The sequence below is a fragment of the Triturus cristatus genome, chromosome 7 (genome assembly GCF_964204655.1).
Source record: "Triturus cristatus chromosome 7, aTriCri1.1, whole genome shotgun sequence".
Lineage (NCBI taxonomy): Eukaryota > Metazoa > Chordata > Amphibia > Caudata > Salamandridae > Triturus > Triturus cristatus.
In genome coordinates, this window is record NC_140590.1 from 490,144,568 (window position 1) to 490,165,465 (window position 20,898).

Here is a 20,898-nt window from a genome sequence, read left to right on the forward strand (position 1 = left end):
AGTCCTGATAACCTTCGACCAGCGACTCCTTGAAGGTGGCTGCTTCCTGGGGCAATGACCGGTTCTTTAGGAAGAAGTACAAGAGTCATCGCAATTCTTCGGCTCCTTAGGCAACTGCTTCTTGCATAGTAGGCCCTCTAGTCAGCGAGTCATTGGTGTTGCTCCCAGACACCAACCTTCATTAAAGCCTGTTTTGGTTGAGATGGACCTGTCACCAGATTCAGACTGACTCCTTGATTTGGCCCTTGCTCTGGAGTTTGAGCTGTCTGCTCCCTTCTGAGGTTTGAATTCCTGTCGCTAACCCCGAACAAATTGAAGCTTCCAAACAGGCAATGGTGTATCTTTTTTCGTCTGCCTGTCTCAAGAAACCTACTGGACTGCCGATTGGGCTTCTGGCATCTCCATTCCTGCTCCAGTAGACTCTTATCAGTCCTCTTCTTGATGCTGTCCTAGAACTGTTCAAAGCTTCTCTTTTGCCAGAGGCCTGGCAAGTTTCTACACCACTTACTCCTTCCTGTGTGCCACCATAGCAGGCTTTCAATAAACAAGACTATTTAAGTCTGATCCCGACGCAAAGCACATCAGTTTATGGAGGTTTCCTCTTACGTATGCCTTGGTAGTCAGTCGCGTGGATTACGAAAACTCCCTTTTAGTGGGAGCTGATGAAACCCTCCTATCAAAACTTCATGCAGTCCAGAATACAAGCAGCTCGCCTTGTCTGTAAACTCCCTCCCCGCACGGCCTCAGTGCCTAACCTCCAATCCCTTTTCTGGCTCCCAATTAGGAAGTGAAACGTGTTTTAGCTATTATGCCTAGTACACAAATCCCTTCTCAGGCAAAGGCACTGCTTACCTACAAAACAAACTTCACCACTACCTGCCTATAAGAAATCTGAGAACCAAAGACAAGCACTTGCTCTGCCCCCGACATTTCGCACAGCCAAATAAGGCAGCTGCTCATTCTGTTACCTCGGCCCCCATCACTGGAACAAACTTTCCCCAGCACATTCCCCCAACTGTTCTGAAATTTCCCAATTCAGAAAACCTTTTAAAACTTGGCTATTTTAACCCCTGTTTTCTGTTTTTCACTTTACCTGCACTGTGCTGGGATACCTCTGTGGGGGGGTTTTGTTGCGCTATATCAAGTTCACATAACAGCAGGCACAGTCCCTTCTTATTTGCTAGCCACCAGGTTCAGCCGGCACAGTGCAGTCTCCCTTTAACGGTTCTCGGTGCAACATGACAGTCCTGCTTCGGTCGTTTTTTCAAGTTAAACGAGATCTTAGATTTGTGTGCCCAGGCTGCCCTTTTTGTGCCTAGAAAATTCCCTCAGAGTGGGAAGCAGTTAGTAGCCAATGCCCTGCTAGGTTCCCTACCTCCTGATAGAAACGTGGCATCTGGCTATCCCATAAGTCCCTATTCTGCCCCCTTTCAAGATGGCAAAACCCTTTTGTCGGTCTGTAGAGCTCAGTAGCCCACCCGTGGTGTATGGCTTCCTGTAGTCTCCATGCCCATGTTAAAATAGATTTGGCAACTGGCCTCCCCCTCTCTGTCTCTGCTGCCAGCCTACCTTGACAATAGAGCAGCCCATCTCACTGTGAGAAAGTTCTCCTTTTTGACATGGCCACCCCCACATTTTGCCTGGTACATGATGTGATTTTGATTAGAAGTGCACTGGGCTCTTGCTAATCCGGTCCCCAGTGCCAGATCTCTTTCCCAAAACTGTGCAATCGTTTCCCCCAATTAACAATACCTTTAGCACCCTCTGTAACTCCCATGTAAGTGGTATCCCTGGTACCTAGGGCCTGGGTTACTAAAGAGGGTTCCCCAGGGGCTGCAGCACGAATTGTGCCACCCTAAAGGGACCCCTCACCAAACTTTATGCTGGGCTGCCATCGCAGGTTGCATATTTTAGTGCAGGCAAAAGTGAAAACACTACATGACACTCATCCCTGTGTGTCATGTACCCTAACACTGAATATAATATTTGTAAGTCACCCCTACAGCAGGCCTTGCAACCCTAAGGCAGGGTGCTTAATACTACATGTGAAGGCATACCTGCCTCAGCAAATATGCCCCAGTGCTGGTCACTTTCTTTACTGCCAGTACAAGTAAACAGGGAAGTCATGTTAGAACATGTGCTGGACACTGGTGAAAACGAGTTCTCCAGCTTCATGATGGCTTCACTGAAAATAGGGATGTTTGGTATCAAACATCTCGTATTCACAAACCTACCCCGATTCCATTGGTAGATCTGTGAATACATGCACACAGAGGGCACCTTAGAGGAGCTCCCTGAAAACCTACCGACCTCTGGTGTGCTGGCTGACTGGTCCCTGCCAGCCTGTCACACGAGAAAGATTTCTGACCTCCCTTGTGAGGGCCTTTGCTCTCAGGAGGTCTGAAACAAAGCCTGCCTCAGGATGACCTACTGTTTAGCACTCCTAGGCTGCCAAGCTTCAAAGAAGATCCCGCCTTTGAAATGCGAATTTGGCTTCCCTCACCGGAGAGGAGGCAGACAACCCCCTGCCCCCCTCCATTTGTCCAGAGCCCTTTGGAACCTGGACAGGTGGGAAATTTGCTAGACAGGTAGGCGTCCCCACCCCCAGCCTTGTACCACTCCTAAGGTGGCCTAACCTGATGTGGGTACGACTTTTCAGAAGTGGTCATCTTTGTGTTGGCACACTTGGGTACTCTGAGACAGGGCAATGCCCACTTTCCACAGGAAATGGTTATATTGGGGGCGTAATGACCCCAAGGTTAAGTAGCTCATTGGCTACTACCCTACACTCCCCTAACGCACCTAAATTCAGTATCTGATAGAGATGTGTAGCAGCAGATTCCTTAACTTAAAATATCCCCAGGCGTCAGACTGGATCTGGAAAACTTTTTCTGCAGCAGCACCTCTGTGCGCCGGGGGCGGCGCTGCCCAGCTCCGCCCTGACATCGTCCACGGACATGACATCAGTGGAGCTATAGATGCCCCTCCCGGAGCACTGACGTCAGTTTTCTTCTTTTCCACGTTTGAACGCAGATCCTGGAAAAACCAGCTGTTCCTGGGCCTGGTTTTTGGGCCTTCTCGACTCCGCGGGTGTCGGGGGGGAGTAGGGGGAGGGGGGACAGTGTGCAATGCCTTCTGGTTTTAAGGCTTGTGAAGCCTGTGCGTGTCAGATGTCTGGCACTAACACGCACCTTATATGTATGTGGTGCCTCGGCGTGCACCACGACTCAACGGACTGTGGCGCATGTCAACTAATGAAGCCTAAGTCTTTAAGGGAGCAGCGCATGAAATTAATAGCCGCACGGATGTCCGGTCAAGCTTTTTCGTCGCCGTTCCTCTTCTCGGGATTGGGCTCGTTCTCAAGGCCGCTCCTGCGACCGTCTTCTGACGACAGGTAAGCGAAAGCACAGACGTCGCTTACGGAGATCTTCTCCTCGTGCCAAAGCCGCCCATTCCTCTGGCAGTAAACCGGGTAAAGGTGTGTGGCATTCTCCGTATCCACCCTTTCCGGGTGTTAGGGCAACACGTGCCCAAATCGAGGCCTATTCTAAAGCACTCCAAGCTTGCTTTCAGTCGCACCCTCTCCCTGGTGTGCCTTCGGGCCCCACAGAGGTATCAGACACTGTTGCCGGGTCTTCGTCCGCAGACGTTTCCCAGGCAGCGGATGTGTGCGTCGACTTCGATTCCGGAGCCGATGTGACACCGACAAGCCAGGGCCCAGACCACGGCCCTCCCCTTCGTTCGGCGCATAGCCCTGTGGGGCTCCTTGTGCCAACGTCGGAAGCGGCGCCGATGACGCTGGGCTCGGCACCGGCGACTCCAGCCTCAGCGCAGGCCTCGGCGTCGGACACGGCGCCGGAGGCGCAGGCCTTGGTGCCGGCGACTCCAGGCTCGGCTCCAGGTACTGCCATAGGCTGGACGCCAGCACCTTGTGTGCTTTCCAAGGAGGCTGTTGGTGTCATAGCGGCTCCGCTGCGGCGACGGTCGATGTTGGTTCCAGCATCCAACCGGATTGACCTGGAGTTTGATCCTCCCGACTCCTCGGTCAGCAGTGAGTCTTCCCTGCAACGTTGTTTAACGCCAGTGCTCCTCTTTGCGCCTCCTCCGGAGGATCCTAGGGCTTTCCTGTACTCTCCTGATCAAGGGGCCAGGGTGCAGGTTCCTTGTGTAGCCTGGCCTTCCGGTCAGTCTCCGCCTTCGCCGCTCCTCATGTCCAGTGGTAGACTTAGTCTTCAACCGTCTCCTACTGACCACTTGTTATCACCTACTCGGATGGCAACTGAGTCTAATGCTGCCTTCGCGCAAGCTATTCATGGAGTTGCTGCTGTGCTGGGGCTGCAGCCTCCGATGGTGCCTCTACTTTCTGATACTTTATTGGATCTGCTCCATTTGGAGCCTATTGAGGTGGAGCCTTTGCTGCCCTTTGGGGACTCGCTATTTGATACCCTGTGTGGCTCTTGGTCCAGACCCTCTTCAGGTAACCCGGTTGATCGGGCTATTGCCAGTAGGCACCGACCAGCGCCAGGTGATCCTCTCTGTCTTACCCTTCACCCGCCTGCTCAGGGCCTAGTTATTCAGGCAGCTTTTAATTTGCAATCTTCACACTCCTTACCATTGTTACCACCCACAAGAGAATCTCGGTGGTTGGAGGATTGTGGTCGCTTTTCGCCTCTGCTAGCGCAGGACTCCGGACTTTAAATACAGCCTGTGTGTTTACACGCGCATCTGCCGCTCTTTGGGATTCAGTTGCTCTCCTTCTCCCTTCTATTCCAGAAGGGCCACGTACGGAGTTGCTCCGCCTTCTTCTCCATGGACGCTGCATGGCGCAGATTTCCCTTTGTTCTTCCATTGATCTGTGGGACGGGTACTGGCTCGCGCTGTGGCTTTACGTCGCCATGCTTGGCTGCGTGACAGTCGCTTCCCTGATCATATTAGGGATGCCCTCAGAGACCTTCCATTCGATGGAGTGGATCTTTTTGACTGCCATGTGGATTCGGCGGTCTCCCGTCTTTAATCCGACTTGCCATGAATTCTGTTGCCGTATTCTCGACTTCAACTTCAAGTACACACCCTAAAACACAAGTTGTTTTTAATGGCTGCTTAATGTGTATGGCCAGTTGGCAATTTCTCAGTCCGTTTGGCGAGGTCGGTCGTCGACTTTCTTTGTTTTCAGTCTTCTGACTGTGTGCTGAGCCCTAGAGGACACCCAGACTAGGGGTTTCACTTACCTTATGTGGGGTTTTTGTTGGCATTCGGTTCTGCCATTGCCTTGGTATGCTCCTATGGAGCCTATAAGCGGGAGTCCTGCTAGGAGTCCCTTGTCTCTTTGTATAACTTCCTAGTATATCTTGCATTATTACAAGCTGGGTTGCTCTGTCTATGTAGCATCTGGAAGTGGCATAGGTCCCATGCCATGAGGTGTCTATCGCGCATCTAGTGCAACGCCTAGTAGTGGAGGTTCTTTCACGAATAACTCCCTGTTTGCCGTTATACGGCCTGCGCCCTATGAGGCCTGCTTCTTTTTGCTGCTAGGCGGACTGCTTATTATCAATATTATTATTATTACTTAATGGTGCACCTCCCCTTCTGGTTGGTCCTCCAACTCATGGTTGGGCAGTTCGGGCTGGACTGTTACCATGAGGCACAGGGTCAAGACTGATTTGCATATGGCCATGTCTAAACTGGGGTGGCGTAGTGGGCAAAAGAACGATGGATTTAACCCAGATCTCTTGACTGGGGGAGAATGTCTGCATTGTCAGCATTCCGTCCATCATCTGTTTGTTGTAACGCTTTTCGCCCTAAGTGGGATGGGTATTCCCAGACGTGGGACCCGTGCTCACTACGCCACTGGAGTCAAGCTATCCTGGCTGATGACGGCTGATAGCCAGAAACCGGTCCTAGGATGCTTGATTCCGGTCCAGGGAAGACATGGCTTAGCAGTTCGGGCTGGACTGTTCTCATGAGGCACAGGGTCAAGACTGATTTGCATATGGCCATGTCTAAACTGGGGTGGCGTAGTGGGCAAAAGAACGATGGATTTAACCCAGATCTCTTGACTGGGGGAGAATGTCTGCATTGTCAGCATTCCGTCCATCATTTGTTTGTTGTAATACTATACGTGGTGGCCACTTCTCCTGTAGCAGTGTCCTTAATCCCTGCTGTTTTCAGTATGGTGTTTCCACGCTCACCTTGGGTTCATGCGGTAAACTCTCCAAGGGGGGTCTTATCAATGGAGTTTCGCTCCTTCAATTCACAGACCTTTTTTCGTTTAGGCTCACTGTTGCCACGGTGGTGCCTTCTTTTTCTCTCACTCTATTTTGCAGGGTACTGTTGTTATTCTCAGACAGAAGCACATGTCTCTTGGTATGTTTACCATAATCTAGACTGTTGTTAAGTCACGTTTTCAATGCTTCAAGGTTTTCCTTTCCTGCTGTGGCTCCGTTGGGTGCTTTTCCCCAAGGGGTTCCTGCAGGCTTTTTCCTTCGTGCATTAGCCATGGGTCCTGCCCCGGCGTACTTTTTACGCGGGCGCTGCATGGTGCCCTTGTTGGGTCGAACCCTTTTTTGCATTGTGTACCTCTGGGCTGCTCTGCTGTCCTACACAAAGTCCTTGTGTCTTTCGTATGTCTCCAGTGTCGACACAACATGCATGGGTTCCTTCATGTCTTCTACTTTCCTACTACCGACATCTTGCGACATTACTTGGCATTCTACCACTTATGTCGCAAAAATCTTGCTAGTGCCAGTTTCTACACAAGCTTCTTTTTTCGCTGTTGTGCATATTAGGGCGGTATGTACCTTCTTTCGCCGTCATCGCAATCCTTCTACTCACCAGGTGTAGGATATAGCTTCTAATCCTTGCTGGTGCTTTCTGAGTGAAAAACAACTTATTGCCTCTGCTGTCCCACGTGCGTGTTCACGTACGGGTCCCACAGTGTTTGTTCACACTGTTTTCTTGGGTTGGCCTGTACTTGTTTTGGCTTATGTCGCCACTTCAGATCCTGGAGATCTTTCCCACTTGGGAGGTTCATCTCCAAAAAAATGTTTTAAAGTCCATAGCTTTCATTTCACAATGGCCATTCTGGCTCTGTGCTTCGTTCTCTAAGCCTGTTTCCTTTAATAGGTTCCTTCCTGCTGTTTGGCACAGCTTCTATTGCCTTTGTCTCCCATTGCTTCCGCTCACCTTTAGAGCATCATGGTCTGGTGGTGAACCGCGCTATGCCCTCATTATGGTGTTAAGTCACCTTATGGGCCACTAAGTTCTTTGTGGAACCTCATACGGTTCAGTCGCAGCCCCGCCTCCTCTATGGGTATGGCTTAGGTATCTATTCTAAGTTAAGGAATCTGCGGCTAGACGTCTCTATCAGATGTACAAATTACTTACCTGGTAGAGACAGTGTCTAGACGCAAATTCCTTAACGCCCGTCTGTCCTCCCTGTTCTGCGAGGACCCTTTTTCAGGGTGGCGCCTTGTCTACTCGCCTCCCTTACGGTGGCTTGCCTGTTTCAACAGTATTGTACTTTCTTCACTTTAACACAGATTGCTTCATTCTGTTTCATACTTCATTCCGCCCTTTCTTTGCAGGGATAAGCGGGGTGTTGATACATCATCTGTTCTTTCAACCCAATGACCTCAATTGTACAGGGTGGGATCCGTCTCCGTTTTTTTCCCACTTTCCCGTCTTTGTTACATTGGTGTCTTTAACACACCTGCGCGACTTTGCTTCAGATCTATTTGTTCTGAATATTTCTGGTTATTGACTTGGATTGGGAGGTCTTTTCCCAATGACGTCTTCAAGTGCACTTTCTTTCCTTATGGGTGCTGAATTCTAATCTCTGCCAGGCTGTTTTTCACATCCTTGTCTCCTTTCACATTGCTTACACTTTTACTTTTGGAAGGTGGCTTTTACAGGCTCTGCTCTCTTTCGCATGTCAATATCTCCCATTTTTTCATCATAATTGCACATTGTTCCCTCATTCTCAGTTTTCTGGTAATGATTCTGCGTTCTAACGCAGAAAAGTTTCTACGACGAAAACTGACGTCGGCGCGCCGGGAGGGGCATATATAGCTCCACTTTTGTCATGTCTGTGGACGACGTCAGGGTGGAGCTGCCACCCGGCGCGCAGAGGTGCTGTTGCAGGAAAAGTTTTCCGGATCCAGTCTGACGCCTGTGGATATTTTAAGTTGAGGAATCTGCAGCTAGACACTTTTCTCTAGCAGATGCATCGTTACCATTACTCGTACCGTTATTTGTACATTTAGGGAAGCCCTTAGCACCAAAAACTGAGATCCTGCTAACCTAAATAAGACTGACGTTATGAAATGCACAGCAAGAACAGAAGATACAGCAACTGCCTTGGCGCCGACCCTGCTGGCCTGCCTGCTGACTAGCCCCCAAAGCTTAGGAAACCTGCCAGCACCTCGCCCAGGAACCAAGACCTCCAGAGGGGCAGCGGAACTTTCCCCTGGATCCTCCAGAACCGCCAAAACCTGACGCCGCCAAGTACCACTGCACCTGAGCCCACCAGTCCGTGTCTGAGTGGACCAATGTTGTCAGCGTGGTCCCCACGCCCTGCAGGTACTGAGTCAACTGTGGAGATCCTCCTTGTGAACTTCTAGACACAGCCTGAAACCTCGGAGTGCAGGCCCTCTCAACCGAGAACATTGCTGGATGGAGAAACAAAACACCCCAAAGACCTCCTACTCCCAGACGAAGGAGAAGATAACCAAAGGTGCCCACATGTCCCTCAACATTGCAAGAACCGAAGCCACTCGTGGGTTTCACCAGACTGACCTCTCAGTCTGCCCCTCCCCCTCTTTGTGACCGGACCGATCCCCCCTGGTTTGCATTGTTCACCCGACGCTATTAGCCTCATTGCACCCGGCGGCCCTAGTGCCGCTGGAGGTGACCTGTTGGTGCTGCCTTGGACCTTGCCCTGTACCCCCCTTTTACCTGAGACACTGGTCTCGTAAGTCACTCACAAGAACTGGTAAACCGCATATGATTTTCCTTACATAGGTTAACACTGCAGATCTTAAAAATTGCACTAAGTGTCGACTTTTTGAACTGAAAAGAATTCTTAATTTAAATGTACTTTCCTGACCAGTTTGATTCTGGTGCCTCAATATATATTTATAAAGATACATGTTATTGTTCTAAATTGGTGTGGATCTCATCATTGAGTGTGTATCTCATTTATTGAATTATGTGTGTATTTGCAGATGTCTTACACTCCTCTGTGATACGCCTAAGGCTGCTCGACCACAGTACCTCCTAGAAGATCACCTTAGTATTGTCATAGCAAGCCCCTGTTTGCTCATTAGGGAACCCCTGGACTCTTTACACAATGTATCTAATTTTCATATATGATATAAATAGCCAGATTCCTACACCCGCCATTTGCCCTTCAAAGGTGGCTTCTCCTTTAAAGCTCGCCTTTTGAGCTAACTCACAGTGTGGCTCGCTGCCAGGAAGAGGCAACACCTCCCCCACGCAGGCGTCTATTGCCTCCTTTCCTGGGAGTCGTTCACACTTGTCCTCAGGAGGGCAGAAGGCTCTCTGAGGACAGTTTGCCCAGCAGCGACTTTAAATTTAATTCAACCATTACATCTGATTTGATGCACTGATTCTTTTGATACCTTACAGTACCAACTTAAGTATTACCATTCAGAAGTAAGAACGGCTGAGATGTCAGCCGGTACTCTGTACTTTCCAATGGAGCGATTAGCCTTTCCACAGTAATAATGACAGTTTAGGGTTATTACTGCTGAAGCATGTATATATACTTGTTTCACCTTTTAATATACAGCACCCTGCCTTAGAGCTCGACAGGCCTATGTTAGGGATGACTTAAATATGTTAAAAAGGGATGAATGGGCTTTGCCTTTACCTTAAATGGCAAAGTCGAGTTACCCGTTTGAAATTTTCCTACCAGTCTGCAGTGGTAGCCATGTTTTATCATATCCCACTCAGGGTGGCACAAGTACTGCAGTCCTTGATAGGACACTATAACTTACAAGCCTTGGTTACCAGTGGTACCATATACTTGAGACTTACAAGTAAGGTAGATTATGACAATTGGGAATAAGCCAATCAACCCTACACCATTTTAATGGTCAGGGTACATCCTATTTAGCAGGGCTCAGGGAGCCGAAGGTGGGGGTGAAACCTGCAAAAAGTTGTTTTCCTCACACCAGGCCAATGGAGTACACATGGGACGGAGCTCAGACCTGCATTTAAACTCTAGGCGGCAGGAGCTCCACCCACTCCACTTTGGTATGTTGTTGTAGCAGTCATCATATTTTAAAAATACCATGGCGAAGGAAATAATTCTTATCAGTACTTGTGGTTTTCGTCGTTAAACCCGTCATTTGTGACTGCCCCACTTATCCATCCCTAGATCATGAAAGCAAATATTTTCTCATACATATGTACATAGAACTGAAGGTTTATGGTTGGAACAGGGCACTGTGGATCCTGTAGGCCTCCAAACCTTAAATTATTTCTTGTACAGTCCCTGTTAAATCTTTTCATAAAAACATTTAGATGGCTTTTATTTCGATAGTGAACGTCTAATTTTATAACAGTTATTTAAAATGATCGTAGGATTCTTTTTTACCAGCAGGGATTATTTTAGTGTGCTTGTTTCCTGAGACTAAGTTTTCAAAAGTTATTTAGAACCGTTTGTGGTTTCCTAAAAATGTGAAATTACTTTACACAGCCTTCTCGTATTATCAGCATCATGTGAAAGGATAATACCTTCCCAATGTACAAAAGCAATAAAGAATATCTGAAAATGAATATGCCCATAATCTATAGGAAGCTAATTCCTGTGGTCTAAAGTCCTGAATGAAGTTACTATAAATGTGTGCATTTTGTTTTCTAGCTTAACTCATTCGAACAGCTGTGCATAAATTACACAAATGAGAAGCTCCAGCAGCTCTTCAATCACACCATGTTCGTACTGGAGCAGGAGGAATACCAGCGGGAGGGTATTGAGTGGAATTTCATCGACTTTGGTCTGGACTTGCAGCCATGCATCGACTTGATTGAAAGGCCGGTCAGTATCGTACAAAAGACATGTACATTTTGCTTCAATTCATGTTTACAAAAAGGTAAAATTCAATATATGTATTGATTGTGATAAACACTTCTTTGCATTATGTTCTTTTAAGTGTGATTGGTTAGGGTAGAAATAAAAAGAAACCTCAAGTTGTCGCTGTCATGAAGTGGACTAGAAACTGCTCGGCGCAGTCCTATGAATAGACTTAGTGTTTTACTTTAGAAACCAGCAGAAAGCACAGCAATGTAGACTTGCTCTAGGATCAGCAAAAAAGTGTGAAGGGAAAACTTGGCTTACAAGAAGTGGTGTGGAGAAAATAGCTGAACATTACACTGTGAAGTCTTGGTTGTCAAATTTGGAAATCTGAATTAGTGCTGTATTTCGATATCAAATATCATAAAAGCATCCAGTAAAAAAGCCATGTTACAAGAGTACAATTTTACAAATATTACATACATAACCAAATCATAAAAGGGCACTAATTCTCTGCAACAAAGTTAAAAATGTGTCTAGCTCTACATAATAAGAACAGCTTAAAAATTAATTTACAAAAAACCATGTACAGTTACGTGAATGAAAATAAAATAAAAAGTGCAAGGACGGCAATCCAAACTATTAAGCACACCGGAGGTGTCTAGCCCTCCTTGCTTGCCCTCTAGTGGTACGAGATTGGGCCAGTTGTCAAATGATGTGTATGCTGATGTAAAGTGCAAGTGCATAAAATCATGTTCAACCAGTAGGTCGAGCTTAAATCTAAGGGTGAGGTACCGACTCTATAGCTCCTAGGGTGTAATGTTGGCCCCCCCTCCCAGAGCCTTTTATCTGACTCTCCAGGCACAACTAAGAAACTTGGCTAGACCACACGCAAAAAGAGTTCTTGAGTCAGATTTCAGAATAAGCAAACCAACCCGGTGGCTCAGTTTGGAAATCATTTGTGATAATTTTTTTTTTTTTTTGCTTTGATATGCCTACATGCTAAAAACACTTTTGGGTTTTTCATTGTAAAGTAACAGAATTACTGTTATATTTGTTTAAAAAACATTTCCTATTTCTGTAATAAAAAATGCAAGAATACTATAGCCTTGAGATTAAACCAACTGCTCAATTGGTGTAGTTACATTAGTAGATCTAGATGGATCTAGCTTGCACTTCCCCTGTCTGTTTGGCTTTTCCATCACATGTAGCATTTTGACTGCAGCGCTCGTTTTATTGATGCCTCTAGTCTAGATGCTTAGAATTTTCCTTTTTTTTTTTTCCTTTTGTGTAACTGAACCCTATCTTATATTGAAACCTTTGTACCGTAGATTAAATCTGCCAGGAATGTTCCTCACATGCTATAGCATATGTAGATTTATTTCAGAATGCATTAATTCAAGGCAAAAACCCTCAGTTTTTTCATCTGGGGCTAGAGACATGTAATAAGTTACTGTCAAACAACATTTAATGTACATAATATTTGTCTGTATTTTGAGAAGACTAAGTTGTTTGTTCACTAAACTGAAATATTTCCTGTTTTTTTTAAGTATGTTAAGATTCTTTTATAAGAACCAGGCAGAAGTGCCATGGTTACTTCAATTCACTCAGTGCGCAAATCTTTGATGTAGCAGATTGGCAGGTGTCCAAGGGATGTCTTGAAGGAAATTGTAATGTGATGGTGTCCGAAGATACTGTAACAAGAATATTTGATGGAGGACATCTGGCTGTTCATAATGGATGAGTGGTTGACTGTGCGATTGGGCCCAGTTTCTAAAAGGAAAGGCTAAGAGTTAGTGATCATCTCATGTAAGATGTAGGAGGACTATCTAGGTTCAGGCTTGTTTTTCTTTTTAGACCTGACAATGGCTCTATTGGAAATCTGGGATGAGTCCCATTTCTTATGCAACAGGTGTCATGTTGTGAGTCTCCTTCTTCCATACTACTTCCTCATAAACGGGTTCTGTCAAATCCGGTAGGAATGATTGTAGTCCAGGTTTTGACAGAAGCAATGCAAGACACTGGTACTTGCTGGTATTGCAGAAGCCTTCAAAATTAAGCTCTGTAGATTATATAATGATGTTTTCTTTGCCTGGCCTGGAGCAAGTTGGCATCTGCGTTTGTTTTTATTGAGATGCGAACATAGACATGCTGCCATATTTTGCATTGTCTGTAGCTTCTGGGTTTGAATTTTAAAGGCCTATACACCTAATGTTTGAATGATTCAGTCTCCGGGTTCAAGATCTTACTAGATGTTAGTTGATATAGTACTTTCCTTAACATGTCTGTTAAGTGACTTTTACCTTTAGCCAGCGGATTGACCTGCGGTACGAAGAAGTTATTTGAGGATCACCACCACTGTTTTAGCCCATTGAGTCACAGGCAGCTTTACTTCATACAGTGCTGGAAGTGTTTCAGGCATTCAGAGATGTCTCTCTTCCCCAACAGTCTGAAACAGACCGAGATGTCACATATATTTATCTTGATTACAAGTTATGTAACTAGATGAGTTGTGCTGAGGCATGTGAACATGCAATCTAATTTGTATTTGAGATTCTTCTTGATAGGTATATTTTATTTTGATTAATTTTTGATCAAGCTCGAAAAGACAGTGCTGCGCTTTACATAGCACAATGACAAATTTGAGTAGGCCAGAAAGCTGCAATTTCTCATTGAAAACAACATGAAAAACCTATGTAAAAAGAGGGAATTGAGAGAGGAAGAGAAAACCTCATCATATTGGGAATGTTTTCTTTCCAAAATACAGCAGAATATAGGGAGAAAATGCTTTTTTACAAGTTTAAAATAAAAAAAAACTCTTCTTGCTTTTTGTGACCAGGTAGAACAGCATGTATCATATAACAACCAGGAGATATCATATACACATTACCATATCGCAGCAGTCACATATTCCTCCCAGCGAACAGGTATACGTTCCTCTCAGTTGCATCTAATTACGGATCTCCCACTTCGTGCACGGGGCCGCATACATGCTCATTTTGTTTCTTGTTCAAATAGGGGTGCTCTTAAACTCTTCTCTTCCTTGCTCTGTCTCCCCATTGGTCAATTACAATCCTTTTACCTTACTACCCTAGTCCTTATTGTCCTGTATTAGCAGGTCTCGCTATTACAGTCTGATTTCTGGCCCTGCCCGCAGTCATCTCCATTTCCTGAAATACTTGTAGAGTGTCATCCAAGGCGTCTAAATCCTCAAGGACTTTAGTCTCCTTTAGAGCTGCGAATGGCGGCGAATGTGTGTTTCCTCAGGAATCCGGTCTGTATTTCCCTAGCAGTCTTTGCAACTTTGCATACTGCAAAAACTGTCCAGTCCCCACTGCGAACATCTCGCAGGCATCCTAGAACATTATGAATCTCCCCACAGGGTTTAGGTCTCCCTCCCTTCCTGCCAGCGGATCACTGACATTTCCTCCGCAATTTGTCTGAACGACTAAAGAGCCCATAAATATAACTCCGTCACAAAGGGGGGGCTTGTTTAAAACCCCTGATAGTTGCCTTCTCCCTAGCATCTTCAGTCTGGCACACTAGATACGGATATTCGCGACTGATTTTCAAGCCCCTCATGAACATTTCCAATAGTGGGGTATCTCCGCAGGTTCGTGCAAGAAGCCTCTTTTCCCAGGTGTTCTCTCCCACCCATTGTGCCGCGTGCTGTAGCTGTGCTGCGTAGTAATAAAACTTTGTATCTGGCGGTCCTTGGCCTCCCTGCTCCTGATCCATTTTTAGGACTCTGAGTGCTACTCTGCTACATTTTCCACCCCAAACCAGGCAGATCAGTATAGTATTCAGTATTTAAAGTGCTCCCAGGTAACTTGACTCATTATATTCTGCACTACATCACTACATAAAGTCATCTCGGCAGTAAGACCATCTTAGTGATGGCCACTCGTCCTGCCGCCAGGAAAGGGCAATGTGATCTAGAAACCAGTGGAGGATTAGAGAACCTCCAGCACCCGATCAATGTTGTGGCAGCAGAGGCTGTCCACTGTAAAGGCCACCATGAGTCCCAGATAGTGGGATTTGTCACCTTGGCAATTCAGGCTACAGACAACCTTTCAGTGTCTCCAACGGGAACAATTATGTATTTTATTTCTATTAATCTGGGGACCTTCTTTTTCCCCCAAACTCATCTAGTTTAGACAGATCATTGGGCATACTCCTCCGGCCTCCTCAGATAGAGGATTGCATTGTCTGAGTACAGGGAGAGCAAGTGAGCAGAGCCATCAATCTCAATACCTGTAACCCCAAGCTCAGCACAGAGTTTAATGGCCAGCGACTTCAGTGCCAGTGCAAACAGTAGTGGAGATGTGGGGCACCCTAGACGGGTGCCACGTTCCATTGCCCAGTCCTGTGACAACACTCTTCCCGCCCTGACCCTTGCTCTGGGGTCGCTATATAAGAGTCTGATCCATCTTCAGGATATTGAGCCAAACCCTATACAATCGAGAACCTCCTTCATATATGTCCAGTCGAGCATGTCAAAAGTCTTTGTGATATCCACCAATGTCAGTGCTAGGTCCTCCCTCCTATCTTTAACCGCGTTCAGCATGTGTGTCAGCCGTCACAGGTTCATAGCTATGCTGTGGCCTGGGATGCAGCTACACTGGTTGCGGTGCACCCGCGACCCCACCACTATGTGTAATCTCTCAGCCAGAGCTTTACTAAGTACTTTGGCCCCCTTGTTAATCGTGGTTAGGGGGTCTGTAATGGGAGGGATCCGTGCGGTTTCCTCCCGGCTTTTGCACCATACAGAACATCTCCTTTTGTACTGTGGAAGGAAGTCTCCCATTTGCCTTGCCTCATCGAATACCTACAACAATTTTTCTGGTAATTGTGCCGTGAAGGTTTGATAGAATTCCAACGGGAAGCCATTCTTTCTCGGCGTCTCTCCCCCGCCATCTTACCCATCATTGTTTGTAATTAATCTAACGTAATCTTAGCCTCCAAATCCTCATGCACTGCTAGTGATATCCTAGGCAAGTAGATTCTCTCTAACTAGGAGGCAATTGGAGTCATGCACAGGCCCCTCCACCCTTCCATAGAGGTCTTGCAAATGATCCTGCAGTGTCATTAATCACCCTCTGTATAGTCTCTAGCATTCTGTTTGTTCGCTTTATGGCCTCATGGGAGGTCTATCAGTCACTTACTGTAAAGGCCTGTAAGGCCTGTAAAGGCGCTGACAATATTCCTTTAAAGTTAATTTGTCTAGCTTATTACAGGTTTTTCAAATAGCCCGCTTGGCATCCACAATCTCTATCCTTGTGTCATGAGAGTTAGCTTCCTGTCTCTGCAGCGTTGCTAGTTGCTCCTCCAGCTTATTGATGTTCCTATTTGATTGGCGTTTAAAACCATAGAGTTTTCTCATGCACTCTCCCCTTAAAACTGCCTTCATTGCCTCCCATGCAGTCACCTTGCTGTCATTTCCAGTTACTGGCCAGATATGTTGTCAAGACATCGCTCAGTGTCTCTCGACAATCGGGGTCCAGTGAAGCCTCTGGTGGCAATCCACAGTGGGAGATTACCCACTCTGTGCGTTATCTACATCCACCAGCAGGGCAGAATGAACCGTTAGGCACTTGCTCAAATACCTAGATGCCTGTATTCTGGGGAGTACCTCCCTGGTTCCAAACACTCTGTCTAGCCAGCTATATGTGCTATGTGTCCGAGAATTATGTACAAGAGAAAATGCCAATGCTGACGGTCATTTAAGACTCTCACAGGCTTTGAATTCCGTGAGTGTGCAAATCAGTAAGCGCAGCCAATATTTACTTATTTTAAATATTCAAGTCCAGTTTTTTTCTGACAGATTAATTCAGAACCAGGACACAAACATTGGCATATGTTTACTCATAAGTGAAATAGTATTGTATTTTGTTTTTTGTTACCTGTGATGTACTGTGAAATGTTTTGTGGGTTTTAGGTTCCTGCTAAATGATTGAAAGATTGTTCTCTAACGTGTGTTTGTCCACTGTGTATGATTTTGACGTATAAGTGACCTACAAATTTTTTCTGAATATTTAAAAATTGTAAAAGGTGGCTGCGCTAATTCATTTACACACTCATGGAATTAAAAGCCTGTGTGAGTATTAAATGACTGTCAACATAGGCATTTTTTCTTGTACATAGTTGGTAGAGCCTAGCCTTGCTGACTGAAATGGGCCCAACCCCGTATTTCTTTGTTAAATGTGTCAGAGAATGGCATGAGTACTCCGTAGTATTTGGGTGCAGAGCCCTCTAGGCTTCCCTACAACCTATATTCATTACCTATAGCAATGTCCCTACCATGCCTGTCTTGGTGCGGGGCTTTAGAGGGTATCTGTCCAGTTCCCCCCATTAATATACAGTTACTCTGAGCAGGAGACTATCAGGTGGCCTATGTAGTCATGCAGCATGTCCTGCATCCGCAAATCTTTGCCATCACAATTAGGGGCATAAATATTGAGGATGCAGAGCTCACTACTGTCCAGCGTGCCATGTATGAGTATATAGCTACCGTCCAGGTCAGCCCCAGAGTAAGTCATTCCAAAGGGTACACCTTTAGCCACCCAAATAGATACACCCTGTGGCAGAGGCTGAATATGCGGATGAGAAAAGCTGCCTTCTGAATTTCTATTTTAGTGCTGGCGCCTTCATATCTCTGTAAGGTGAGTCTCCTCAAGACATGCTATGTTCGCCATTGAACCTGCGCAAGTAGGAAAGTACATGTCGCTTCACATATCCTCGGAGCCCCCAGACATTCCATGTGAGCAGTTTGTAGCAGTGCAACATGTAAGATGCAAGTGTCTTCATTTAGTGAGGGTGCATCTTCCCTCCCTCTCCCCGCCAGGGTCAGGGGTCCCATCTCCTGGGCGTCGCTTACTATGCGCCCTGAGCGTATGTGAGCGTCTACTGCCTTAGTCATCTCTGTGTATATGATGCAACCCCAACTGTGTAAAACTTTCCCCTCCCCACAACCCTTTCCAGGTAATTGCTCAAGAACATCAAAACCGTGTTCCATCCACTTTCTGAGAGCCCCTCCCCTCCCCTCCCCCCCGTGAACACCTCTCTCCAGATCAGACTCCTTGACAACAATTTAAATACAGAATCACCTGGGAAGTCTCCTCAACACTGGGGCCCAGGTCATACATATCAGAAGGATCTCCCGCTCTGTCCTGTATCATATATGAAAGGTTCATGGCTTTGAGCTTCTGTTTGACCTACATATACCACTTCCTCAGGGTTTGTACTTTCCTGGTATAATCCGGGCAGCTATTTTGTGGTACTTGTAGTACAGATTCCAAGCTATGCGGGCTGCACGCAGTATACAGTCTCGTCCCTGTAGTTAAATATCCTGGTAGTTATAGCTCTCGGTAGGACCCCGGTAGGCAGATGGTCCATCAGTGCTCTATTTGCTCTCTCCACAGTAAACATGCCTGAGAGTCGTGTCAGCTGGTGCATGTGGGCAATCCCGTTCCACATGAATCGTTCGGTGGGACCTTTCCCAGTTCCCTTAGAGAAGCTCAGGAATCACAAATTGTCCAGGCGCACTCCCACATCCTCTGCCCTGATTTCTAGTGTCCTGGCTGTTGCAGTCAGTTTGGTCACCTGTGCCTTACGCGCTGTCATCTCAGTACCTACGTCATTGAGCATGTGTTCAGTGGTTGTGACCCAGTCTGCCACCTTGAACAGGTCAGTATGCAGCAAGCTAACCTCAGTGGACACGGCATCAATTTATCCCTCTAGTGCCGCCCGTGACCCATGTATTGGCTCCAGAAGTTGGGCTCGGGATATCTCCTCCTCGTTCTCTTGCATCCTGGACCACATCTGTTTAGTGGCATGCTGGGTGGCCCCCTGTGGTGTTGTATACCGGTTGATTGTATTCCCCTGGAGAGTCTTGGGGTAGTCTATCTTTACCCATCCTTGGCATTATCTTGAGCTCTGGGGAGAGCCCTTGCAAGACAGATCCAATTTCACTTGGTAGTCCCCAATTAACAAGTGCCGCTCAACGTATCTGAGCCCTGTGGCAGGCCCTCTCGCTGGAGGTATGGTCAGCCTCTCTGCATTGGGATACAGGATGATAGTTGTGTATCCAGGACCTGACTACCACTCCTGATGGCCTCTGCAACCCTCCCAGCACACACAATGTCCCTGGGCAGACTCAGGCCTGCATGTCAAGCTGCAGCTCCGGGTTCGCAACTGAAGCTCGCTGTTTTCCCCCATGGCCTCCCAGACTCCCGCTCTCCGTTTGCCGAGCTCCCCACCTCCTTGCACAGTGTTGTGGCTCAGTCATCGTCAGACAGGCTGTAGGCCGGGCTCCCGACGTAGCCCGCCAGTCAGCCAATCAGGTAGACAGGCAGGCAATGGTGCGCTCCCCCGGCTCCCATCAAAAGTGTCCATACATACAATGTTGCTGTTGTCGAACAGTTCAGTCAGCACTGAGAGCCTTATTGCTGACTCTATCTGCCCTCGGCCGGGGCTTGGTTGCTGCCCCCGATAGCCATATCGGTATCTTTTTCGTGGAGCTCAACAACTGCCCCTGAAGGCCTTCTAAGCAGAGGCCCACCAGCTTCCTTGCCCAGGGCTGCAGTTCTGCCACTGCCAGCTAGGCATCAATCAGCACTGTCAGGCCTCCATCAGAGCAGTCAGGCTGGTAGAGCTCCAGGTATTGTTGTGTTACCCCCTCCCCACACTTCCTCCATGAGGGCATTTGTCCCAAGATCTCCGGCTTGCAGGAGGGAATAGCACTCCGATTCTCCCACTCTGCCTTGTGGTAAGGGGAGACGGCTCTCGAACACCGCAGCACATCAGTCTGACTCCCTGGGAGACAAACTGCAGGACTTGTCTCAGCCTGACAGTTTCAGCAAGGCTGCCTCAGCGGGTTGTCAGGTCAGGAGGGGGCGGGGCCTCAACAATGTCAGCCCCACAGCTGCTGAAGAAGCAGAGATTGTGGACTAAAATGGAGCAGAATGTTGCAAGATTTTGGAATTGGGGCAGTGGAGTCCGATCGGCCATCTTGCCAGGTCCTGCCCCCTTTTTACATGTTATATAGTTGAGTTAAGAAGTCACTATAGGTATGAAGAGACTCCGAAAAGTAAGGTAAATCCAAAGAAATTAAGCAGTAGCAAGTAAGAAAGGACAGATTTGGCGAGGAGGAGGTGAGCTGTGCAAAGGAGATAAAATAGAAGGCAGTGGTAGGAATATTGGGATTTAAATTTGTTGAGGAGGCTGATGAGGAGCCAAGCGGGGCAAGTCCTTTTTTTGTGCTTATTCTAATGTTCACTTTGACAAAGAGCCACTCACAGACCGACAAGACACTCAGGCACTCCTGCATGCACTCAGACACCCACTGAAACACCTACTCACACTCCCACTCCCAGACCCACTCAGACACTAACATACCCGCTCACACACACCCAGTGAAGCACGTATGTAGCCACTCCCAAACAGACACTAACATACCCATTGAGACAACACACAACGACTGAGACACTCAGTTATAGCTAGCAGAGCTAACTATACCTTACGCGCCCCCAATGCGCTGCTTATGACCTCACATATTATATCACTCATGACATGGTCACTGACATCAATGATGACATCTCAAACAACATCATTGACATCATCCACAGAACCACCCACACCCACTTACTAACCCACACAACCTCTCAAATACCCACTGACCTACCCATACAACCACTCACACACCCACTTATGCAACCACAGAGCCTCTCACACATCCACCCACTTATCCATACACCTTTTCACACAGCCACCCACTCACACTGCCACTCACCTATAGTTTCTCCCACTTATTCACCCATGCAGCCACTTGCACACCAAGTCACCCACCCATACAGCTCCTCAAC

The 20,898-nt window shown here is 47.1% G+C and overlaps 1 protein-coding gene across 4 annotated transcripts in view; it reads left to right on the top strand.

Moving 5' to 3' along the window:
- Positions 1-20,898, top strand: part of MYH10 (myosin heavy chain 10) — a 1,171,079-nt gene that overhangs the window by 434,567 nt on the left and 715,614 nt on the right. For all 4 annotated transcript variants that reach the window (XM_085616842.1, XM_085616841.1, XM_085616843.1 and 1 more), the window contains one exon: positions 10,886-11,059. In XM_085616842.1, the coding sequence (XP_085472968.1) occupies positions 10,886-11,059 (174 nt within the window). The remainder of the gene's footprint in view (positions 1-10,885; positions 11,060-20,898) is intronic.